General features: G+C 45.7%; 1 protein-coding gene across 1 annotated transcript; it reads left to right on the plus strand.

Moving 5' to 3' along the window:
- Window positions 1–4,299: 4,299 nt before the first annotated feature.
- On the plus strand, window positions 4,300–25,531 carry PPTC7 (protein phosphatase targeting COQ7). The gene is made up of 6 exons (XM_084217485.1): window positions 4,300–4,900; window positions 13,910–14,089; window positions 16,787–16,985; window positions 19,110–19,233; window positions 20,834–20,963; window positions 22,280–25,531. Exons 1-6 carry the CDS (start codon window positions 4,699–4,701, stop codon window positions 22,336–22,338), a joined length of 894 nt encoding a protein of 297 aa, XP_084073611.1. The 5' UTR covers window positions 4,300–4,698; the 3' UTR covers window positions 22,339–25,531.
- The last annotated feature ends 244 nt before the right edge of the window (window positions 25,532–25,775 follow it).

Here is a 25,775-nt window from a genome sequence, read left to right on the forward strand (position 1 = left end):
CTTAGCAACGGCGCGTTGCCATGGAGCGTGGGGCATGACGGGAAGGGCGAGTCCCGCTCTCGCGAGACTTGGCGGGCGGAGGGGAAGGGCCGCGCCCCGGAACATGGCGGGCGAGGGGAGGGCACCGTGGCCCCGGCTCTCTGCGGCTCCTTCAGCCGCCCTCAGGCTCCCTCATCGCCCCAAAGCGCGGGGAGCCTCGGGGAGAGGCCACGCGCAGGGTTCTGGCTGGATTTGGCCGCCGTGGTGGTGCCAGGCGGCCGCTTGTGCCACCCAGCGCCCTCAGGAACAGCCCGGCGGTGATGAGGGGTCGGTGCCCCCTCAGAGCCACGGGAAGGGTTCCAGGTGGAGTGTCCAAGTGTAACCCACGTAGGTGGCTTGGGAAGAACTCTTGGAAGGCCCCGCATTTAATAAAGAAAGAAAAGAAAAAAAAATTGGGAAATGGCCCAAAATCAGTAAAAAAGGGCTGATGACATTGCACAGGGGAAAACAGAATTTAATACATTCTTCTTGCATCAGGAATTACTTGGCAAAGCTGATGGTGCACAGGGGACCAGACTCCAAGATGAAAACCAAGCCTTGCTGAAATGTGAAAGCACAGATTGCACCCTGGATGAATGTGGGCAGGAGCTGGATGAATAAAGAGGTATTAATTCTTACTGCATCTACCATTGAAATGGAATAGAAGTGGGCAACTGTTCAAAAGCAAAGTAGGATGGAATTAATCTGATTTTCTCGTGACCTTTTCTTTTTTTTAGGGCTTCACTCACAGCAACAGTTCACCTAAATCCACTTAAAATACTTGCTGTAATAGGAAATAACCCACCTTTGTCATGCAGAGAAAGGCAAGACGTCTAAGGAAAACCATTTGAAAAACTCCCACACTACAAAACTCACCCTGGTATTGGACTTCTGAAACAGGTTCCAAAGAGCAGCTCCAAGTGTGTAGGATAAGATCAGGATATCAATACATAATGCTTGTTCTACAGCAGAGAGATTTAATTTATCCTGTCAACGTGAGCTAATTAATAATTAAAAAGGGCACTGTGATCCTTATGTCGAGTCCTATAAAATGAAAATTCAAGCAATTTGAGAGGCAGTAGATTCCTGTTTATTAAAAAACCTGTTCAGGGATTTACTCTATTACTGTTTCAATTACTCTTTCAGCAGCAAGAGTCTGATGTGCATTTAAGCATTATAGAAGCTGTGGCTGCCCCATCCCTGGAAATGTCCAAGGCCAGTCTGGAGCAACCTGGGATGGTGGAAGGTGTCCCTGCCCATGGCAGGGGGTGGAATGAGATGATCTTTGAGGTCCCTTCCAAACCATTCTGTGATTCCTGTTGGTGATGTTCTCACTCTGCATCATCTCTTGACTCCTCAGGTGGGAAGCCTCATTTGGTCCTTCTCAAATTAGTTTTCTTTTTAATCCAGCTGTGCTGTCTTGAACTTCATCTTTTCAGGGCTAACATGAGGTTAGCCCTATGACAGATCACTTTACAAGCCCAAGTGGGCAGGCATTTGGAATTAAGGGTCCAAACAAAGTCACACCAGGCTGAAATAAACTGCATTTTGGTCTAGCACAAGATTAGCCCTTAAATAAACAGTGAGGAGCTGGGGCAGTCTGTACAGCAGATGGCATCACAGGTAACATTTATCACGCTCCAGTCTCAGGGCTCAGATTCTTGGGAGGGAGGATTGACGTCAGCTACCACTGAATCAGTTTTAAAACAAGCTGGAAACCTGCTTGTGCCTTCAGCAGCTGATTGTTTTTTGCAGCACTTCTGCTTTGCACTCCCCAGTGCATTTATTGGTCTGGACAAGGCTAGCAGGAAGAGTTCATTCTGTTTTTGCAGCTCAAGTGAGCTGATGTAAATAGATCTTGGACTTTGAGGTGGGAAGATTCCACCCAGCTGCAGTAACCAGGGGGATGCCCTTTGGTCCAGTTTTTGTGCCAAATTTGTGCATTGGGGAATTTTAAACAAATATCACTTGGCAGGATATCAACTCTCAGGGTACAAGAATAACACTGAGTAAGGCAGCAGGGCATGGGGCTGGGAGGGATTTACAGGGAGAACTATCCAGACTGACACTGAACACTGGAGAAAACCAGTTCTGAAGTGTTTTATTAAAAATAGTTGGGGTTTTGTCTCACAGGAGCCCAGGGATCCTCTGAATGAAAACCAGGAGCAGTTTTTTTTGTCTGAGCACAACATCCTGGTACAGGAGTGACAGAGTTCATCAAAGGTTACTAATTACCATGTAAATTTTGAGGTTGTCTGGCTGTCTGGACAGACTTGGGTAGGTGACCTGGGGTAGAATCATGGGATCATTAAGATTGGAAAAGACTTCCAACCTGTGACCAAATACCTCCATGCCCACACTAAACTGTGTCAGAGTGTCACAAAGTGCCACATCTACTCACTTTTTGAACTCTTCAAGGGGTTGTCACTCCACCACTTCCCCAGGGAGGCTGTTTCCAAGACTCCCAAGGATGGAGGAGTGTGAAGAGCTCCTGCTGTGCCCTGGCTTGGGAGCATTATGGAATCACAGAGTCGTGCTCTGCCAAATGAGTTTGTCAGCCCTGAGCTCACGATGTTCCTCAGCATTTGAGCCGTGGCTGCTGGGCAAACTGGCACAGAGAGAACCCTTCCAGCCCTGGAAAACTCAGCATTGAGGCATGGAGAGCTCAGCTTTAGCTGGAGGGGGATCCCAGGCTGAGCAGCACAGCCAGGTAATGCAGGACAGGTCACCTTGCACCAGCCTGAGCTGCCTCAGGGCCCTCAGCAGCACAGAACGAGAGGTTAGACCAGGCTGGGCTTGAACTAGACAGGACCTGGACAAGGAAGAGGAAGAATGAGACTCAAGGAAGGGAAAGAATGATTCTGTGGGGGAAGCTCTGCAAATATGTGCTTCCCTTTGCTGATAAAGGAGGGTGTGAGGCACTGAGGAGCTACCTTGTTTGTCTGCCCTCACACCCTGCCGGGCCCTGGCAGCAGCACTCCCTTATCTGCAGCACATTGGCACATTCAGCTGTGCAGCCATTCCCTAATCCACCACTCTGGGCCTGGGCTGCTCCTCGTGTTCATTCCCTTTCTCCCTGTTCTAACAGGAGGGTTAATTTTTTAATAAGTTTGGATGCATTTTCAGCTTTAGCTGGATAACTCTCACGCGTTGCTTAAGCCTTTAGCAGTGTTAAGAGGGGCAATATTGTCTCTGTCAAGGTGCACAGGGAGCAAAATGCCTCCCTGTGAAAATGAGGGTGCTTCAGCAGCATTCTGTGGTGGATTGTGGCACAGAGCTCTTCCTTTCACTGCAGGCAGCTCGTGGGGCAGGTTTCACCCCTTCCTCTGCTGTATTTACAGCTCCATTGCTTGTTGTCTCAGGTTATGCAAGTGGCAGTAGCCCCTTGTGCCTGTTCCCAGAGGAATTACACGAATTTGCAGAGCAACCTGCTGGGAACTTCCAAGGGGACAAAACCATTGTTTGCACACCCACGAGCAGCACGAAAAGCGAGCTGCAGAAAATGAAGAATTGGGTCTTTTTGAGTCTCTGCAGCACTGATGCCTTGAAGTCGTTGCTGTTGAAATTGTCCAGCTGAGAGCTTTGTGTCGCTCTCGACTACAATTAAAGTGCTTTTATGGGGTTTGAGCGATGTCTGCACAACACACCCTTCTCGTGAGCCTTTTGTTTGGCATTTCACGTTCCTTAACCAAGATGGATTAACTGCCAGCCTTGCCACGGGTTTGCAGAGCAGCCTCTCACGCGCGGCGCTGAGCCGGCTGTGTCCCCGGCCGCACCGAGCCGGGGAGAACAGGGCGAGTCACGCCTGGACAAACACGAACCCAGCACAGTTCCGTGACTCACATAACCGTCCTCAGCAGGCACGGGGCACCGGCGGCCAGCGACTCCCCGCGAGTTATTCGGAGCACGCGAGACACGCGGGGCGTGGAGGGCAAGTATGTGGGTTAGGCGCAGCCGCGCTGTGCCCGCCGTGAGAACGTTAATTGCGTTAATGGCGTTAATTGCGGCCGGGAGCCGGCGGAGCCCGGCGGGGGCGGGGGCGGGGGCGCGGACCCTGCTCGGCGCCGCGGGGGCTGCCGGGAGCCGCCCGCTGTTATTGTCCCGCAACATGCAAATGAGGAGGGGCGGAGAGCCAATGGGGGGCGGCCGCGCGCCGCCGCCGCGCACGCGCGCCGGGAGGCGGGGAGGGGGCGGGGTCGGCCGCGCGCCCCGCCCAGCGCCGGGGCCCTCACCTCACCTCAGCACGCGCGGCGAAGATGGCGGCGGCGGCGGGCGGCGGGGCGCGGGGGCGGCGCGGGCGGCTCTGACCGGGCACCGCGGGCGGCGGGAGCGAGCCCAGAGGGAGCCCCGAGAGCTCCGCGGGCAGCGGGGAGCTGGCACAGCCCCCCTCGGGGGGCGGGGAGGGTGGCGCGGAAGGCGGGGGCGCTGCCGGCGAGCCCGGCCGTGAGGGGCAGCGCGAGGGGCAGCGCGCGGGCCGTGAGGGGCAGCGAGGGCGGGTGAACCGCAGCCGCGGCCGGAGGGACGAGGCTCCGCGGCGGGCAGGGCTCGGAGCAGCGGCGGCGCGGGCCGGCGGCAGGGGAAGGAAGGCTGGCGCCCTGCGGCTGGCGCTCGGCGGGCAGGAGGCGGCTGCGCCGGTGGCTCCCCGCGTTCCTGGCGCTCGGCTGCTGGGCGCCCCACGCCATGTTCTCGGTGCTCTCCTACGGCAGGCTGGTGGCGCGGGCGGTCCTGGGCGGCCTGTCGCAGACGGACTCCCGCGACTACAGCCTGGTGACGGCCAGCTGTGGCTTCGGCAAAGATTTCCGCAAGGGCATCCTCAAGAAAGGCATGTGCTACGGGGATGACGCCTGTTTCGTGGCGCGGCACCGCACCGCAGATGTGCTGGGTAAGTGGCCGGGCCGGGGGCTGAGGGGGCTTCGGCCTCGCGGTGTGACCCCCCCTCCCTCCTCCTTGGAGCTGCACATGGCGAGCGGCTCAGCGCCCGATCTCAGACAAAGGAGCTGGTTCTGCCTGTCAGTGTCACCATGAGTTCGCTTTTTTAGCTTCCCAAGGAAGCTCTCGGGCTCTTTGTTGCAGCTCTGCCCGCCTTTGGCATGGGGGGTTGTGTGTGCCGGGTGTCCGGGCCTAACCCGGGCGTCTCACCTGTGGGTGTCTGTAAGGCCTGGTGGCTCCAAAACTCAGAAACAGCTCCCAGAGCGTTTCACTTTCTGTCTTTCTTTAAAACCTGAGCCCCATGTACATGCATTGCATTTAAACAGACAAGATCTCTTGAACAGGCACTTCCTGATTTTAACGCGTGCAATGTCCTTGTCAAGTGAAAGGCAGAGTGACATTGAGACTGGAATCAAATGTCAAACTTCAGTTTCGTTGTTTGTTCTGGCCTGATTGCCCTCTCTAGTTTTGAATCACTGGCGAAATGAATCTTAAGGGTTCAAATTTTAGAAGTCGTGAGTAATTATGGATAATCAATAGAATCTTCAGACTATGAGCAACATTGCTTTTGACAGTGCTTTGACCTTTCTCCTGTGTACTCAAGGTTGAATTTGGCTGACACTCTGCACAAGTTAGTCGTGGTGTAACTACCAGAAGCAAATTTTTACCAAAACTTTGACGCTTAAAAAAAAAGCTTCCTCCTCCCTGCCCCTGTCCTTGGTTTTTTGTTTTTGTTTTTGCATTTATGTATTATAAACCGGTGGGGTTGCACTGTGCTGTCTCATGCTGTGGAAGTGGCTGGTGGCTCTTCAGTTTGGCACTGTCCTTGTAACTTGGTTGCCATTTAACAGAGCCGCGAGGTTTTTCTCAGGAAGCTGCAAGTTGGTGCTAGGTAACAGTTATTGCTGCTTATTTTCAAGGAAGCTGTTACTGTAAGAGCGATGCCACAGCTCTCAAGATGTGGAAGGTTGGTGGGTGCATTTTAGACACTCATCATATTCTCTGTGGTACCTCTACCAGATAAACTTTTTGGGATTAGAATTAGCTGTTGGATGCCCTTCCTTTAGCATGTGACTAACCCTGGCTGCCTTTAAAGTTCACGCTAGACCAGCACTGATAAATAACTGAGCAATTGGTGTTTGCCCTTAGGAGAATGCAGGATCTCCTGTACTTTGAAGTGGACTCTTTGTGTGGGGAAGAGACAGATTTAGCCCTATTTGATTATTGTTAGGTGGTTTTGGCCATATTTGGTAATTACTGTATGTGGACTTACAGTTTGTCTTGTGTTCCTGCTGGAATCAACAGAGAGTTGCATTTCTGAATTGGTCTTTGCATTAATTTTCATGGCAACTTGGAAACAAACAGAATTGTAGCTCTGCTTAAGGATCAAACAGCAAAGAGGGCAGCAGACCCAGGATGTCTTAAGTACCAAGAAGCAAATAATTCAACAACAAAACCTGTTGGTTTGTTTGATTTTGAAATCTTTCCCCTAGTAAAGCGATTTTATGTCAGTTCATTATTGCTTTTTTAATACACATACTGAAAACCCAAAGTCTCTGTACTTTCTGCAAAAACAGGGATGTTCAGGTGGGTTTTGATGCTTCTAGCTTGATGCTCTTTCATCTTCATCTGTAGCTCTTAGGTTTACAGACATGTAGTTCTCTCCAGTTTCTGCTGCTGGGGTCATCTCTTTTCATACAGCCCTTTTGCACTGCTGCAGAGACAGTTTCAGCACCACCAGAGTTTTCCTGCCCTCAATTCCTCTTATTCCCATCACAATTCTGAGGTTCCTTCATGATTTTTTTTTAAGATCCTCCTAAATTTTTGTGCTACCTCGGTACCTAACTCTGCACCTCAACAAAACTGCCTGAGCTGCACTGTTGGGTTTCAAACTTCATTTTTTGACATTTAAGGAAGAGGCTCATGTGGTTTGAGCCAAAGTGAATGCTTGACACAGTAAATTTCAAGTGTACCACTTGGAGTGAGTAGTCTTCAGAGACAAAGGCCAGATAATTAATGTAACATTCCTCTGTGCCAGTGTTTTCTAGAGCCAGTGTATTATGGAAAGCCTGCCTGTGTGGGATGGGTTGGGTGTGGTGGAGCAGAGAAGGAACTACTCCCAGTCACTTGGCATGAGTGCTTGGGGATTCATTTTCTTAGGTCAAACAAGAGTTGATTTGGCAGGGTGTTTATAGCAGAATCAAAATGCTAAACACTTCTTTTGTTGTATGTGTGCTGTGTAGTTCAAAGGCTGAATGTTTAACAGTGTCTTCTAGTCTGAGCTTTATCCTTTCACAGTGAGATCAGCAGAAGGCTGATGAAGGTTCAGGTTCTTTCCAGTCCTCCCGTAGTTGTTCAAGGCTTGATAAGGCCTGCTACTGGTGTACTTGAGTCCTTGAGGGTTTTGTGTCTCATTTTTGCTTTTATCTGGAACATACTTGTCAATTTTGCATGTTCCCATTCTGAGCAAAGAGAGAAACGAGAAGCTCAGAACAGGAGTTTTTCCTTAGGGATCACCCTAAGGAAAGGAAATGGCTTTACTGCTAATGTTAATCTCTAGAGCTTTACAATTCAGTCCTGTTTCCTTTTTCTGTTGCTTGTACCACAATGTGCTTTTCTGCTCATGCACTGCCAGTGTCTTGGGTGTTCAGATCCTCAGAATATTGAAATCTCTCACAGAGATTTGGGAGCTGTTCTGTACTGCTTAATGTGTGATGCCTTTGGAACTTTTGAGGACAGAAATACTGGTTTTTTTCAAAGCTGAAAACCAAAACTCTGACACCTCTGTTTTTTCTCATTAGCATGCAAGTAGGATTTACTACATAGGGAACGAGCCAAATTTTAAAAATTAACCTAAACAGTTTTACAGTCATTTCACTAAATTATCAGAAGTAAAAGTTAAAGCCACGGTTTTCACCACTAGAAATTTTGAGGGGTCACATGCTAGTGATAGTTTTTTTCCTTAATTTGGGGATCTGCCTTTTCTTGCTTGTTCTGGCCTTATCAGGCTCCCGATGTCTTTGCTCGTTTTTTATGGATTTTCCAAGCTGTTGTGTGAGTCATTATTGAAACATTGCAGCAGCCAATGCGCATCCCGTGACAGCATCACTTATACAATGTCTGTGCTGGGTACAACTCTGGGTGTAGCCAGTGTGACTTGACTCTTCCAAACTATTTCTGTCCCCCGGAGTAAGGAAAAACTGTCTGGCAACAGGAAACTGTTTGTTCACTGCAGAGTTAAAATTTGACAATTGTTCTATTTGCTGCAAATCTTTGATTTTTAGTTTTTTGGGGGGAGGGGAGTGTCTGGGTGCTGCAGGGCAGCTGCTCTGAGGTGAAAGGAACAGCGCTTGGTTTGAAAATTTTATCAGCAGCCTGCATAGGAGGTAGGTAAAACTGCAGAGTGACAAATCTCTGGAATATTGTTAGTGTCATCAGGAAAAGTAAACTTCAGCACCTGAAAGGATTTGTAGGTGAAATGTCAAGGCTGTTGACATTTAGAGGGAGGGATCCTTCCTTGGAAGCCTGAAGGTTATAGAGGACTGTGTTAAGTGGTTTATTTGGTATCATACCTATTAAAGAGATTGCTGCCTTATCACAACTTATCACACTGAAGGAGCCGAGCATCGCCCGCCTCCCTTGGAGTCACCTTTCACCTACTGCATGCGAGAGCTCAGGGAGCTGAGAGGCAGGGTCAGAGATCTGCAGAGCTGCACACGAGTCTTTGTTTGTAACAGGGCACAGGAAATTTGTGTTTAGCATGGGAGCAGCAGTGCTGGCATTTGCAGGGACACTACAGATTGAGAACCACCCCATTAACAGTCACTGGCTGGCTGACTTGTGTCAGCAGAGCTGCTTTGGAGCAGCATTGAATGTAACCTCTGAGAATGAAACTTCTATCTGGTTATTCTTCTTTCCCACAGTTTCTGCAAGGACATTGCACACAAGTATTGAGGTCAGAATTTCCAGCTGAACACTGGTTTTAACTGTAAATGCTATTGATGCTTCTTGATGGCAGCCAGTTTTCCCTTCGTACACAGATCTTGGCCCAAAGGAGGAGCAGGTTCTGTCAGAAATGAGAGGGAAATAGGCAGAGCTGAGCACAGTGCAGGAGGTGAGGGTTAATCATACCTGGGCATGGGAAGCATTGGAAAAAATCTCCTGCTCTTTGCTCTGGTTCATCCATGCTGTGAATACTGAGCCTGAGATGGGTCAGGCTGGCAGGGATTTATTTCAGTGTCTGCCCCCAGTACCTGCCCTTGCTCAGCAGTTCCACAGTCACTGAACACCTTGAGAAATTAGGTAGTTGTAACTGGGGAATTTTTTGTAAAGCCTGCAGAAATAATTTATAGTTCAGTGTTCTCCTGGAGCTTCCCAGATGCACTGAGTGGTTTCTCAGGCTTCAATAAAATAGGGAGGAAATTTTCCTGGTAAAAATCTGTTTCAGGAACAAGTGTGCTGTAGTGGGAGGGGAAAATAGATATAAGGAACTGTTGCTTTCTTCTGGGAGTAGATGCACAATTTAATGTTTCCAGTTCTGTGTTTCTCCTTCAGTTTGTTCCTCAAGATCATTGCTCACTTTGCCTTTGCTTTTTGCTCCTTGTTGTCACTTACCCAGTTACTCTTCCAGAACCTTTCTGTTTCATGCAAGGGTAGTTTAAATTTTACTGTAACAGTGTGAATAAGTAACCTTCCCTTCTGTAACTTGTTAGCAGTCACACACCATCTGTCCTTAGAGATTTGTATTTAACTGGGTTATTTCTTTGTCAAAACCTTGAGGGGGTAGACACCCTCAGCTCTAACAGATCCAGGGGAGCTGCTGAGGGTCAATGCTGGCTTTGAGCATTGAACTTGGTTTAGATGAAGAACCTGTCTAGGTGTGTGATTTATCCCACCACTGATAAAACAGGAAATCTTATCATTTTATCTCAGTTCTGATGTTGACAAATACTAGGTGCTATATTTCAGACTTGTGTGGTGCAACTCATTTCACTTTTTTACCATTTTTGCCTCCATATTTGATGCAAAATTCAGTTAAAAATATATCCTTTTGATGTTCTTTTAGCAGTGATTCATTGCTATTTCAGGTAAGGATCTCAAGAAATTGAAAGTTCAGTAGGATGTGCGGAGTGCCTTAGAAAGTTAATTGTGGCTGCGTGCAAAAGCAGCTCCTGCTGACACACTTGTGCCTGCCTGCTGCTTCTGTGTGTGATTTTTATTCTTGGCTGATGCAATATTTTAAAATGTCCAACTCTCAGAGGATTTTTGGGACAGGGTGGTGCTTTTGGACTCTGACCGTGTGCAGGTTAATTTGCCAGCTAACCAGAACTGCCCCTCATAACATTATTTATATTAAACAGGGTTTGATCAGTATCAGGCCTTTGTTATGAACTTTGAGGCTGTTTAGTTTATATTTGCTGTGAGCCAGGAGAACACCTGGATCTCACTCACACAAGTGAGTGGTGAAAAGCAGATATTGCTGCTTTCAGCACTGGCTGGTTTGCCCTGGGCTTCTGCAGGGAGCTCATGTGCTGGCAGGCAGAACAGCTTCACATTTGCATCTCAGCTGGAATCTTATCCCAGGTGCTTTTAGCATTTTGAAATCAGCTTTAACAAGTTTCACCACCAGCATCTTCCCTGGCTCAGTTTCAGTGCTGCAGCATCAGTAATTTGTGCTTTGTCTTGTAACTGCCTGACAGGTGTTTCTCTGAGAGAGATTTTGATATTCTGAATATTTGAAGAGTTGCAAAAAAGTCAGTTTTTCGATTGACACATGCAGCAAGTATTTTATCTGGCAGGCATTTTTCTGTTTTCCAGCACAAGGCAATGTAGTGGAGTGTTAACTTGTTAACTCAGATTCTGAAAGATCTTTGTAATACAGTTAAATACTTGAGAAGTATTTATTCTTTTGAAGTAATTTATTGTGAAATTTTCAGTTGCTTTATTTACAGTGGTGGTTCATCTAGCTGCAGGCATTGCACTGTCACGTGGATGCTTGTGTAATTTCTGCATGGGCTTGAACAAGGAATAGCCACAGAAATGTTCTTTGTATAAAATTTTCTCAATAGCATGAATGGAAAAAAAAGCCCAAGGTTTGTGTACAGTTCAATTTCAGTAATTCTCAGCCATGCATTTTGTTTAAATGTCTTGTGATTCCTAATTTTTAGCATGGTTAATACTAGAACTCAGTGGTTTATGGCTCAAAGGAAAACCTCAGTATTTGTTGAAAAAGTAATTATTTTGAATATATACCTTATTTTTTTCTTGGATGAAAGCAAAGGTATTATATATAAATAGAGCTTGGCATTACTCCTTGGGAGTGATCCTGCCAATAGCAACACCTTTGAATTTTCTTTTGATGACAGAGGGAAAACCTGGTATTAATCAAAGCTGAGTTTTTAGTTTTTGCTGCTTCTGGAGTTTGAAACAATTTCACTCCTTGTTGGTTGTATATCACATAGCACAAAGTTTACTTAAGCTTTATTCTCATTTACATTTCATCTGTTTCAGCAGCAGTTTACTCAAACTGTTTCAAAGTCACATATTCCTTTGCCAGGTGAAGCTGTTCCGTTTACAGAGATTGCAGAATGTGAATGTGCTGGGTTTATTTTAAAACCATATTGAAGGTTGGACAGGATGATTAAAGGTCTTGGCCCCAAACCTTTATGAAGCCCAACCTTTTCCATTTGGGGCAAGGCCAAGAAATAGAGCTGGTGTCTGCTGGGGGGTTGTGGAGGTGTCACTGAAAGGAGCCCCCAGGGCTGCTCCTGAATGCCCTGGTTGTGTCTGCTTGGGGAGGAGTGGGGAGACAGGAGAGCTGTCCTGGTGCTGTGGGATCAGACACTGTCCTCTCAGCTGTGGTACCCGCAGAGCCAGAGGAGCTGCAGGGGGATCTAGAGGGTGATTGCTTTGGAAGGCACTGGCAGAACCTACTTAAAGCTGTTTATAGCTTGCGAAAAGCAGACAGGAAGGCAGACAGACAAAGGCAGTGCATGGCTCAGGATAGGGTGTGAAGGGTGCTGCCATGATTATGGATTCACATTTCTGCCTGGGGTAAGAAATGATCAAAGAAAGGCAGATGGTGTACTCATTTTTCCTTTAAAAATTGAATGGGTTTTGATAATTGACCTTCTCAGGTGCTTGCTGTGGTGGCTCTCTGGTACTCTGTGCTAAAGCTGCAGTGTTTGTGTTTCAATGTTTCCCAAGACTGATGTAAAAGGATTTTCTGGATTGCTTGAGGGAACTCTGTAACTTCTGCTGAGCTTCCTTTGCAACTGCCTTGGGAGCCAAGAGCTTTGGGCAGCATTTGTCAAACATCTTTTCATTGCATTAACCCTGTTGTCAGAGAAGCAGTGCAGAAATACATCTGGACTATGTTCATTTTAAAGGGCAGGGAAAAAAATGTTGATCTGGTAACTTCACATAAAGCACCATCATTTAACCTGAAGCTGAATTTCTGTTTCAAGATCCAGATCTAGAACCTTTCCTTTATGATCTCTAGTTCTAGACTTGTCTGTGTGGCAGCAGAAAGCAAAGGGTTAATCCAGCATTAACCTGAGGTTGTGAGACCTGTAGGGAGAGCATTAATCTGTTCTTGAAGAATCTAGAAAAGTCATTTCTGAGAATGCTGGGTGCTTTTGCTTGAGCTTCTTCCTGGGGACTGCTCAAAGAGGTGAATGCAGGGATCTGCATTCCTGTAACATTCTTCTGAGAAGGCAGAGGGACAAAGCAGGTGTCTAAAAGGTTGTGCACTATTTTAGGGAGAAATCTGATTAATGTTGATAGGCTGTTCAGAATCTGGCCATAACCTCCTGGCAGATTATAGTTCACGCCAAGGTCGGCTCTAAACCTTCCATCTCAGTTTCAGACTGTGTCCCATGTGAAGGGCATTGGGAGATGAGGAAATTGAGTTTTATCTTCTCACTCACATTTTCATGCCTTTGATAATAGTGGAGTTTTTTTTCTGAGGGGACTGTCCTTCAGCAAAATCTGAGCTCTGAAATTCACTTTCTGTGCTTTTATCATGAACCTATTTCAGCTTTACTATGTTTTGGAAATCTCTGCTTGAAATGGATTGTCCCGTGGTGAGGATCAAAAAGATTTTGGGAAAAATTTCCACATAGTAGCATTCTAATCTCAAATAATACCTTCAGCATTATTTTGCTTTTATCATTTAGGCAGTTGGAAGAAGTTCAAAGTTCTTGAACCAAATGGCCAGCAGAAAATGTGTCTGCTGCTCACCTCCCTCTGATCACCCCCTTTCCATGACCACAGTCACTGTTTTCCCTGTTGCTTAGATGCTTCCCAGGCTTTGGCAGAATTGTCTAATTTTCTGATATCCAGGTTTGTTTTGAATAACTGAAAATTCTCTGGATCGCAGTCAGTTTTTATTCTCTTGCTTGGCTGAAGCTGTAAGCAACAAACTCTCCTTGAAAGGGGGAGGTCCCAGCATTGTGTTGGTTACATGGATTTTGGAAAACGCTTGTAAATTGGAGATTTATTTTCTACAGAAATTGAGAGCACCAAGTAGAAATCATTGTCCTTCATATGAGGAGGTCGTCTGAGGAAGAACTGTGCTGCTGAATAGCAGGAAGAGTTTCTGTGTCATTTCTGTACTAGCTAAAATGTTGACCTTCACTTTTAAAATTAATAAAACCTTTTCCCTTTTATTGGACTGATGAGAGGTTAATGGGATTGAATCCTCATCTTCCTCATTCTCAGCATTAGACTTCTACCTTCCTTTCAGCAGTTCAGATTATATTTGGAGATTTGTTGGGGAGCTGATATCAGAAGTTACCTTAAAAATACTCAAGAAATTTATTTGTTAATCAAAAATGTTTTTCAGGCAGTTGCCATGTCCTACATTTTAGTTCCTAAATATCATGAGTGATGCAGATAATTAAACCCCTTGTTTTGGAAACCATTCCTGTTGAGGTAACTCTGGTTTTGTGTTTCCTTGCAGGGGTGGCAGATGGTGTTGGTGGCTGGAGAGACTACGGGGTGGACCCTTCTCAGTTCTCAGGGACTCTCATGCGGACGTGTGAACGTTTAGTGAAGGAAGGACGGTTTGTTCCAAGCAATCCTGTTGGAATTCTCACTGCAGGCTATTGTGAGCTGCTGCAGAACAAAGTACCTTTGCTTGGTAAGACACCAAAAATAAGTCAGTTCTATCTGGGTTGTGTGTTACACATGGGCTTGCTGAAGGGTGCTTGACTCTCTTGTCATTGTCTGCAGCAAATGTGCAGGCAGTTAACTTCTCTTCATTAACTGAAAGCATAGAAATGCAGTCGCCTTGGTGGCATCCTTATTTTCTCTAAAATTGTTTTAATTAATTTAGTAATGCAGGGAGTGTTGATGTGTGTGTATTTATATATAAAATAAAAGGCTTTCTGTGGGAAGGGTGAATTCACCAGAGTTTGCAGAGCGAGTTCTGCTGTGGAACACACTGCACATGTGCTCACTCGGTATTTTATATGTATAAATAACTGTTCTCTGCTGAAAACTCTTCGTGGTACTGGTTACAGCTTTCTGCTTCAGCTATGCAAGGAGAAATATTTTCTGAGGATAACTGGATGTAGTTCTGCTCATTTCTGGCCTTTCTCTGCTCCTGTTTCCTTTTATGTCCAGTGGACTCAACCCCAGTTGGTTGACTTGAGTAGTTCATATCATACAATCTCTGGTAGCATTATTTTTATAAACTTTGTGGGGGGATTCATTACAGATCTTTCTGAAAGCCAGCTGAAGTAGATGCTTCACATATTCTGTGTCAGCATTGATGGGACACAGGGCATTCAGCTGCCTGGGGACTGGGAGCAGATAGAGAGGCCACACTCAGTCTCAGCTGACAGCTCTGCCAAGGGGACACTTCTCTAAAGGACATGAGACCTCTTCTGCTCCAAGAAAGTGTTTGCCCTGCATGAAATGCACGCAGCTCACCTGACCCTAAGCTCCTGTGCCAGAGCAGTGCTGTGTGAGCTATATTTAACTTGTCTGCTGAGCTGGGAGCAGATGTTCTCGCATTATACGCCTAAAGAATAGGTTGGAACCTCAGGAGTGACCTTAAGTGTCACAAAAATAGCAGTGGTCAGTAATTACATTAGGATTTGGGGTGTTGAATGGTGCTTATTTGTGCAAAGCAGGTGTAGCTGTAAGTGAGCTCCAAAGTGGGGCACTGGCAGGAGCTCTCCCTGTGCCTTTGGAGACGGAGCAGCTCGGCTGGGCTTGACCTTTGCAGTGCTGAAAAGCAGCGTGTGCTGAGTCACAAGATCTGAATTCCACACATGGCCTCCTGGTTACACTCTGCTAATAGAGTTAGAATTTGAAACTAATGATCCTTAGTGTTTCTCCTTTAACTGAGAACAGTATTTTTAGAAGGAGGAATAAAACCCTGGAATTACCACAGCAATGAGCATTTAGAGTTTATTTAAAATAAAGGAACAGGAGAAGACTTCATTAAGGAGGATTCATTGGGCAATAACTTCTCCTTGCTGTTGTGTTTTAATCCTGGATGCTTGGTTCGTCAGGATTGAATGCAGCAAATAATGTGAAATAAAACTGAAATGGGAGGAAACTGTGCCATTTAATTAATCACTCTTGTGTTACAGCACAGTTTTGGACACCCTCATGTGGAAAATCAGATTTTTTTTTCCAGAGATACTGCTTTGAGTTAACATTCATTAAGGACAGGGAAGGTCCTCTGTGTTGACTAGAGAACAGATTCAGGGCAAGTGCATTGCATTGCATCTCTGTTAGAAAGGGAATTGTCTGGAACAGGCAATGCCTGGAGCCAGCTGGACTTCTGCACTAGCAAGCCTGATCCTGAGCTTTGCTCACTGCAAGCTTGTGGTTTGTCCAGCATGGAGCTGTGCTTGGAAAATCCTGCTGGAAGAACATCAGGGTAGAAGGTGAAGACAGTTCAGGAGTTGGTGATGTGGGGCAGAAGTGCTGTACCTCTATTTCCCCCTCTTGGGGACCGATCCACCCTCTTTTGGTGGCTGTGCTGTCCTGTCCTGTTTGCAGAATTGAGTGGTTGCTGTGAAGGACTTTGGGTTTCTTTGCAATACAGCATTTTTGTGGCTTGCAACCAAGCACAGTTGGTGGCTACTTCCCAGTGAATGAATGGAGAATTCCTCAGTGCCCTCAAGCATGGCTGGGATAGTTCCAAGCACAATTGACATAATTTTTCTGCTATTACTTTAATTTGGAATTGTATTTGTCTCTGAAATATTTGTTTTCTTAAACTTGTAGAGTTGGTGTCCTGAAGATGTGACAGGATTATTATTTTTTTAAACCTGAAGCAAGCTCTGCAGAGCCAGGCTTGGAGGAAAAGTATTTCATGTTCTGAGCAGAGAAATGCAGCAGGGCCTAATACTTAATTGCAAACAGTTCTTTACTTGGTGTGGTTTATTTACAGCTGAGTGAAACTGTGTGGAGAGCCCCTAGCATTGTGTGGATGCTACTAGAATTCTATTATCTCCATCATTTTGGAATTTCAGTATTTTATGTGAGTTCTGTAAATCCGGTCCTATAGCAGAATGTGCTGACATATGTTGGGATGGAAAACTGTAAATAAAGCCAAACAAAACAGGTATTTGTCAGCATAATGTGTTTACCAAAATCAAAGCAGGAAGAGTAAATTCTACACAAAAATCATAGTTTGTATTGCAAAGATTTCTAGCATTTTGCTGGTTTTATTTTATATTAATTCTGGTATTGTTGAGTATTTCCATTTCTCCTGACTTTCAAGCTTTGATGAATGTTGTAATAATTGAACTGTTGATCAGATCAGTGAGAGAACAAGCAGTTTCTGTAGGGCTGACTGCAGTCACTGTGTTTGCAGGGAGCAGCACAGCTTGTATAGTAGTCCTGGACAGATCAAGTCATCGTTTACATACAGCCAACTTGGGAGATTCTGGGTTTTTGGTAGTCAGAGGTGGAGAAGTCGTCCATCGATCCGACGAGCAGCAGCATTACTTCAACACTCCCTTCCAACTGTCAATAGCTCCACCAGAAGCAGAAGGAGTTGTCTTAAGTGACAGGTAAGGGGGGAGAAGAACTTTAATTTTTAATCTGTGCATGTGACCAGCTCCCAAAAAAATGCAGTTTTGCTGCTGGGGGGCTCTCCTGTACCTCCCAGGATATAAACACGCATCCAGTCAGGTCCTGCACCTGCCAGCCTCACTCTTTGGGTAACATGAGCATTTCTCACCTTGTACTTAACTTTGTACCTGTTGCACAGGCTGAATTGATTGGTCTGTTCATGGTGGCATACTCCCATATCCATGGGCTTGTTCTGATCCATAGGAAGATGTCACCCACTATAGCTAGAGTGTGGACAAGTGGCTGGGCTTCCCAGCAGAGCTTTGGTTCCAATCCCTGCCTGTGCTCCTTTGGGACTATTTGGAGTAGCTAATTTAGATATCTTGGCACTGAGGTTGCAAGTACTTGAAGAATAGAGCAGAGGGACATGTGACTGTAACTTGTGTTTCCAACTTGCTGTTTCCAGCAGCATATTGTATTTGACCAAAACCAGCAAAAAAACTGTTTGGCAGAACACCAAGCTGGGAATGAGAGTATGAGGAAAGGACAATCTGTTCACAGAAATGAGTTGTTTCAAAGGCAGGCTTGTTCTTGTGTCTTCCCTTAGGAATGTCAGGCTGATCCATCCTGACTTTGTGAATGTAATATGAAAGAAACTCAAAAATAAACAGCTTTCAAATATGTGTTAAAATTCAGCTTTCAAAATGTCTCACTCATTAAAGTGATATCCCTCATCTGAACATAGGGAGGTGGTAACAGGATCTTCAAAGAATGGCCACAGAATAAAGGGAATGCAGTAGGCAGCTGAAGTGTTGCACTCAACCTGCTTGAGTCTTTTCCAACCTAAATGATTCTATGCAGTATCAGGGCTGATGAAGTAAAAGTTGAGACTTTAATCCAAAATAGCTCTTTTGAAAGGGTTGGTTAAGCTGTTGAAACTCCTGACTGACCATTCTTGTGTCTGGTTTAATTTCTTCATCCTGCAACTGCTGAGAGGAAGCCAGGGTAGGACTCTGAAATTAGAACCCTTCAGTAATCCAAGCTCTTTGTTAGACTAAAATTAAATGATCCCTTAAAATTTCAGAGCTGTAAAAAAATCTTCCATTTTTCTGAGATTCTCTGTCATCCGTAGGAAGACGATAAAAACAAAAAGCAGAAGGATAATTGATAATGTCCAGTGGAAGTCAGGGAAGCCAAGTAATCTGAGTCATCCAGTAATAAGGAAAGCACAAGATAAATGTGCTCCCACACTTCAGCTCTGAATCATGATTACAGCTTTCTGCTGGTTCCTGCACTGTTCCTGACGTTAATTAGTACTCATGCTCCTTGTCGAAACGCTTCTCCTGTCCTTTTTTGTTTGTTGTCCCAGTTCAGTGATGAATTTGGCTATATATGGGCACAGGCAGGCAATCTTCACTCCATCAGCCTTCCTGAAGCTACACATCAGTTGAGCAAAGCAGCTCCTCTGTGTTTTGGCAGAGCCCAGTGGCCTGGGATGCAGAGATTTCTCCTTTTTACAGAGCCCTGAAGAGTCTTTAAAAATGAAAGGTTTGTTGTTATGTTGCTTCTGAGATTCAGATTTTGCAGCAGTATTCATGCCCAAACTGGGTGTTTTCTGCTCTTGGCGTTGTGTAATGTGTTAGACACAAGCATTCCAAGAGACTCCAAGGTCTCCTGGTAGTGATTTCCAGACATGTTTCATATTCCATTGAATTAGAAAGTGATTCAGAATCCTGAAGTGTTTGGGCCAGGCCTGTTATGAATTGTTCTTTCAAGTATCACTCTCTTGCATCTTCTAGATGAGCAGAAGGGACCCTGAGCTGCCATTCTGCTTACTGGTTTCCTTGGAGACACACTCCTGAGGCAGATTAGTTTGCAGGATTGTTCATGTGGGAATTTTAAGTGCAAATCCTGGGTGTGGGAGCTGGAACAGGACCTGTTTGCAGTGCACGGGCCTTTCCTGACAGCCCGTGCTGGTGCTAAAGCTCCACAGTGAGTGATTATTCCTTTCCCTTGCTCAAAGCCCCAGAGAGCAGAGAAGGGCAGAGGCTGTGCCTGTGCTGTTGGAGGTTGTTTGGTGTCTTTGTGAGGGCTGGAGTCCTTTAACCTCTGTCCATCCCCAGCCCCGAGGCTGCTGACAGCACGTCCTTCGATGTCCAGCTTGGGGACATCATCCTGACCGCCACAGACGGGCTGTTTGACAACATGCCTGACTACATGATCCTGCAGGAGTTGAAAAAGCTGAAGGTGAGTGTGTGTGTTCTCAAACTCTCACATATTTTGTGCTGGCTGAACCTTTACAGTTATTTCCTTTACTTCTGATAGCTGAAACCTTTGTGTTATATAAAAAAAAACCACCACAAAGTGCTGTATCCTGAAAAGGCTTTTCAGGTAATGTCCCATGTGAGCAGTGCAAGGGACATTGAGCCCAGAGGGCTTTCCCTTGGATCTGCATCCAGGAGCAGCAGCTTGGGTATAAATTCCCAAATAACAGCTGATGCTATGTCAGTAACTGCTGAGGGAGAGAGAGGAGAAGGAGGAGAGAAGGAGGAGATAGCAGGTGCTGCCTTTGGCCACATGCTGCACCTGCAGGTTGGAGATGATACACAGAAAAACAGAGAAGCCTCTCCTGGGGTGAGCTTACACTTAAAATAACTTTCAGCTTCTCTAACCAGTAATTCTGACATGGTATGGGCTGTCTCAATTGTGGACTGCACGTACAGTGAAAATCTTCAGTGTATTCTAAAAAAAAAAAAAATCCTGTCAACTTTTCCACATTAGTAAGAATACATTAAACTATTTTAACTTGGCTGAGAGCATTTGGCTTCAGGCTATTTACTTACAGAAAGGAAAGTACACTTAAGGAGATATCAATATGTATAAACTCCTTGAGGAAACTATTTTGCTGTGAAATGCAAATAAGAGCATTACAGTTTGGTTTCAAGAGAACTTGGCCTTCTCTTTTCCTGCAGCTCCACAGGTCACTAATGTGTCACTGGGGCTGCAGCCACCCCACACCCGTGTCTGTGCACAGGGTTAGGCTGTCCTGGCTGGCCACTGGAGTTGGAATTCCCTTGTGGAAGAAAGCTGAGCTCCACCTTTTGGTGTGTTTGGGAAAGGCACTGGAGTTCCCCAAGAGGTTCAGCCAAAAGTTAATCACATAAATGCCTGCTAATTCCCAAACCTGCGGGGAAGGCTCTTGAAATGACAAGGCATTTAAAAATGGTTACAGACAAAAAGAGCAGCGGTTGTCTGTCATGTTGGCTGGAGTGAGAAAAGCCTGGGAGGAAAGCAGCAGAATTATTGAATCAGGGGGAAACAAGTCCTCAAAATGCAGCCTGGAGAAAGTGTGTGTGCTCTCAGTGCATTTTTCTCATCTGGCTTTAAAGTGCCTCTTCTCCCCAAGGGTGCTCTTGTCAGTTGGGGTGAGAGAGCCAGAGGTGCACGGCTTGCACTCAAGATAAAACAAATACTTCACCAGAGCCTGCCTGGGAGGGAGGGAAGGTCCTTGCAGGGTGCCTGCAGGGACAGCTGCCAAATGCCCTGTCCCTTCAGGTGACATAGTTTAGTCTGTTTTGAGTATTATTTTTCTAAGCTGCTAAATTCTGGAAATCCTCCAAACCCAAGTCTTGAGCTGCTGGTGGGGATTTGAGGTCTGGCTGTCCCTTGTGAAGATCCACAGTTGTAACCCAATTTACAAAGCCTAAAGAATGGGGACAGCTCTGTTTGGAGGGGATGGTGATAAATAATAACTTGGCAATGAGGGATCTCCAAACCTGACCCAGATCAGCACAAAAACTTCTGTAGGCTTCTGTACAAGAATAAACTCTTTTCCCCATGAATTTAGAACTCCAACTACGAGAGCATCCAGCAGACTGCACGGAGCATTGCTGAGCAAGCCCACGAGCTGGCCTACGACCCCACGTACATGTCGCCCTTTGCACAGTTTGCCTGTGACAATGGATTGAATGTCAGAGGTAAGAGCTTCTCCTCCTCCCACTGCTGCTGTCTTGGGGAGATCTTTAGCAAAGTGAAGTTCTGCTGTTCCAAAATCCTGTAGGAAAACAGAACAGTAGGAATGTGGTTGGCAGAGGAACACCAAGCTCGTGTGGGATTTGGCAAAGCCCTGGGGCCTGCATGGGGCATCCTGGGCCTGGCAGAGCAGGAGCCTCCTGTGGGGAAGCAGCTGGAGCACAGAGAACAGAGCACCCTGCTTGGTTTATTTTTACTGTTATCTGTGCATCCCTGCCCCAGGAATCCTGCCTGAGATGAGTTCTCCAGGACTCCTGTACATGACTGGTGGCTTGGATTTGGGTGTATGGGTGGTGTTGTGTTAGGGTAGTTTTTTTGTTTTGGTTTTTTTTTTAAGGTCTCTTCTTACTGCTGTGTTTCAGCTGAGGTTCTTCCCACTCTTTGGTAGATTTGGGATTGGTTTTTTGGTTGAAATTTGCAACCCTTGTATCACTGGCATCCCCCCTCTGTTGGTTCTACTTTTGTGCTTTAGAAAGGTGTTGGCAGAGCTCTGAGCCTGAGCAAACACCTTTCTTCTAACAATTTTTTACTTGTAAAGAAATAAATTAAATTCTGCCAGTAAAGATGTTCTCATTTCTGTATCAGGAGAGCAGGATTTCCTGCAAGAACCTTAAGCCCCTTTCCCCAGGTAACAGCTGTCACCCTTGGGCTCTGTGTTGCTCCAAGCTCAGTCACTCAGGAGTGAGGCCGCAGATCTCCAGAGTCCAAGGGCTTGGTTTGACTTCCCACATGACAAAACCTCTCTTCTGGGCCATTTCTCCAGGATTTGAGTGTGTTGCTCTGGCTGTTGAGGATTGAAAAATAACTATTAAGAATGTTAAGTAGCTTTTAGGAAAACCTGAGGTTATACAGTGCTGGAGAAGATGCTAAAGAGGTGTTTGATTTACAGTGGAAATTCCTGAGGAGATCTGATTTCATGGCACTTTACATGTAACAAAGCAGTGTCAGGTGTTTTGTGCATTTATTAGAGTCTGCTGGAAACAGGCTTTGAGCTCTGCCAGCTACCAGCAATGTTCAAGGTTCTGACCTCCTTTTCATAGTTTGATCTCACTGGAGCTTAAAAGGAGAGTGGTTTTGTTAAATGTCACTGTGCCCCTCGGTTTGGAAAGGAGGTGGGGGAGGCAGAGTTTGTGTCTACTCAGACCAGGTTTTGGACACTTAAACCAGTTTTAAAAGAGCTTTCCTTGGGGAATATCACAGATCATCAGAAGATATCCCCCTGTGGTTTGATGCAATAAGAGGGTTTTTGCTTCCATTGCAGGGGGGAAACCAGACGACATCACCGTCCTTCTTTCCATCGTAGCCGAGTACACAGACTGAGGTGCTGCCGCTGCCCGAGCTCCCCGGCCCGCGGGCCGGTTTCCTGCTGGCAGGATTGTTCCTTCCTTCCCAGCTGCTCCTGAGCCCGGAGCCTGGCCTGAGATGCAGCTGAGGCCCTTGCTAAGAACCACTCGTAGTCCACTGGTCTTGGTCTGCCAGCAAGAGATAAAGAAGCTCAAGGCTTGGAGCTTGTCTTTGAGAGCTTAGTCCTTGTCCAGAACAGGGGAGGATCCATCCCACAGCGTTGCTGCGTTGGAGATGTGACTTTGCAAGGAGTGGGGTTGGTTGGTCACCTTTCACACTAGATCAGTAGGTAACGCCTCTGCACGAGGGCATATTTCTCTATTTCCTAGGAACGTTCGCTGTTGTTGAGGGTGTGTTACAGACCCAGTTCCATAAAGCATAGTCTTGTTCCAGTGATAGCCGAGGTTTTGTGTTTCTGAGCTCCGGTTTTCAGGAGATTTATAACTGCTGTAAACATTCTGCTCTTGCCATCCATGGTGTCAGCCTTAGGAGCCTTTTCTAGTACGAGATTTCAAACAAACCTAGTTCAAGTTATATGGATGCAAATGTGTTTTGTGATTTCAGGTGCTTAACTGTGATCTTAAAAGTTCTGCAGATCATTCGTCCATAATGGGCCTGGTTCTGGATGTTTTGGCTGTGGATAATTATTATTTTTTTTTTTAAAACAAAAATTCTAGCTCAGTCTCAAACAGCCGAGCTGGCCACAGTTGAGGTCTTTCAGCATTTGAACCCATCTCAGCGTGGGATGATGGTAAATGCTACGGTGGGAGGTTGCACAAAACAGCTCATCCTCAACTCCGAGCGTCTTCACTTTGGGTAGATAATTCTGTTGTTGATATCAAACATAATTTGTGTTAATAATTGCCACTCTCGCTTGTAGAACAGAATTTGCTGCACCAGCTTAAGTCCAGTTGATCCTTTCTGACTCCAACAGGCACCTCCTTGCTTCTGCTGCGGCAGCGGCAGCGAGTACGAAAATGGAAACTTAATGAATAATCAGCAAAGCCTACATTTCATTTTAACTAAAGTTTAGGGGTTTCAATGATCCTTAATGATGTTTACAGTTATCTAACAGCCACTTTGCAATATGACATTTCCTTTTCAATGACAGTAGCTCACGTTTGTCCCCCCTTTTCCAACCAGCTTTCCTTTTCCTTTCCTGAGGCTCATATGAAAGCTGAGAGCTGTAAAGATATATATATTTTTGGTCAGTTTTTCATTAACTTTTTTGCTGGTAGAGAAGTATGTAGAAATAAATTAAAGCCATGTTTTTATATATAAAAAGTCGGGTAATGTTGCTGTTTAGGTGAGTGCAGTTAAACTTGGTCAGTAAGGAATCTTGCCTGCTCTCAAGAGGAGATTTTTACTACCTGGTTTATTGTATTAAAACTGTTTAAGTTTGAGGTTACCTCAACTTGTTTAAAGAATTTTTGTGGACTTGTACTGTATATTTGCGTAACTATGTCAAGCTTTTATTTAAGGTCATTTAACATGTACCATGTACATGTCATTTTACTATATTTCAGTGCATCATGCTTGTAACAGGCATTTCATTTATAATAAGTGATTAATTTGGGAGCTCTTCAGTAATTTATCTGCTATTCCTCAATTGGCATAATGTTAGATATCTACTTTAAATCACCTTGTAATTACTTGTCAAAATGCCTTAACTACCCTAACTTGACCAAAATAGGATTTTGGTGAGGGTATGGGGAGGATTATATTAATGAAGAAAATTAATTAGTTTTGCGACACACGAACAGTGAGTGGTGGAGAACTTTGCACAACCTGTCAGTCCTTGTTGTTTTTAACCTGAACAAGCTGTCTCTGGCTGTCTTGGAGGAATGTATTCACATGCAGAACAGGGCTTTGTTTCTTGTTTGGGAGGGGCCTTTCTCTCCCGACTCTGGGTGTCTTTACATTTATCCAGTATTTACTCGCACGCTTCTGGATTAGAGCAGATTTGATCAATTCTTCTTTTCCTCTGCCCCCGTGGCCCCGGGCTGTTCTCTGCTCTCAGCACAGTCCCCAGCCCTCCCTGTTCCCCTTCCCGGCTTTCCAGAGCTTTCCCCGGGGACCTGTGCGGGTCAGAGGGTCTGGAATTCCGCGATTCCCGCTCCTCCCTGTCTGTGTCCACAAAGCCGTTTGCCTCATATCACACCATGACCTGTTGGGTTTTTTTAAATAAAGAACAAATTTGGGTTTTGATTTACAAATCATGAGTTTTTCCCTCACCGGGCACACCAAAGACCAGTAAAGCTTTTAGCTTTTCCATCTGTTTATAAAGCAATACTGTATTATAAAGAATTGATATTTTTATCACATGCTTGATTGTTTTGGGTTTTTTTTAAGATGTGCACTCTGAACATATCAAACCTGATTTTTTCCTATGAACTTAACGCTGTCTGCGCACAACTGATCTTTGGAGAAGGAAATGACAGGGCCCATCCTATCCAAACTAATTCCCAGCGATGCACGAAGCAGTAACACTTGCTAGGGGTTGGGTCAGTGGGAATGTTCACGAGAGGAATGTACAGGAGAGGCGTTTGCTGAGCACGGGCTGCCTTGGGGCTGCTGCAGAGGGTTGTGGTTTGTGTTGGGAGCTGCTGGGTTGGGAGCAGGGATCCAAAGGAACCCGGGACTGCTGCAGCAGCGGCCGAAGGGATTGGGGTGGGACAGGGTGAAGATGTGGTGAATTGGAGAAGCTCTGTGGTTCCTTGCTGTTTTCCTGGCTATCTTTGGGAGAGCTGCCACATACAGTCCTAAATGTCCTTTTCAGGCTGATAACAAAACCAAACCAAAAACCAGATTTGGGACCAGGCAGTTTCAAGTGATTTGAGGAGAAGGTAGAGGTGATGATCTGGCGGGGATGGGAGCGTTTAGTGATGGAATGTCCATCCCTTGGTAGGGGACATCCTTTCTCCAGGGGAGGAGCAGCTGCTGTGTGGAGAACCCGACTGTATGCAGTAGTTTCTGACAAAGATAGCTGAAACAATGAAGCAAATCTGAGTCTGTATCTGAGGATGCTTTTTTGTTGCTGTTAAAATGAGACTATCATCTATGCTTACCCAAGAGGCAATTATGTGAATTTCATGTCTGAGGTATAACTTATGCAGGAATAGTTCTGTAAATACATTTAAATAAATTGTAAAGATATTTAATAAATATAGTATTTATACTAAAATGTGCTTTTTAAAGTCAAGTTGCCTGCAAACCCTCTGTTGATGTGGGGATGTGGTTGGTGGCACAGAGGCACAGCCAGGGCCTGGGGGGGCTGGGCTGTCCCTGTGACCTCCCTGCACTGCTCTCAGAGCAGCCACACCTGAGTGACACCCAACGCCTCTGCAGCAGTCTGGCAGACAGATAAGGATCCCTTAATTGACTGGGAAGTTCAGTGTTGTGTTCCAGTGTGA

Source organism: Fringilla coelebs (assembly GCF_963513975.1).
Source record: "Fringilla coelebs genome assembly, chromosome: 17".
NCBI classification, from domain to species: Eukaryota; Metazoa; Chordata; class Aves; order Passeriformes; family Fringillidae; genus Fringilla; species Fringilla coelebs.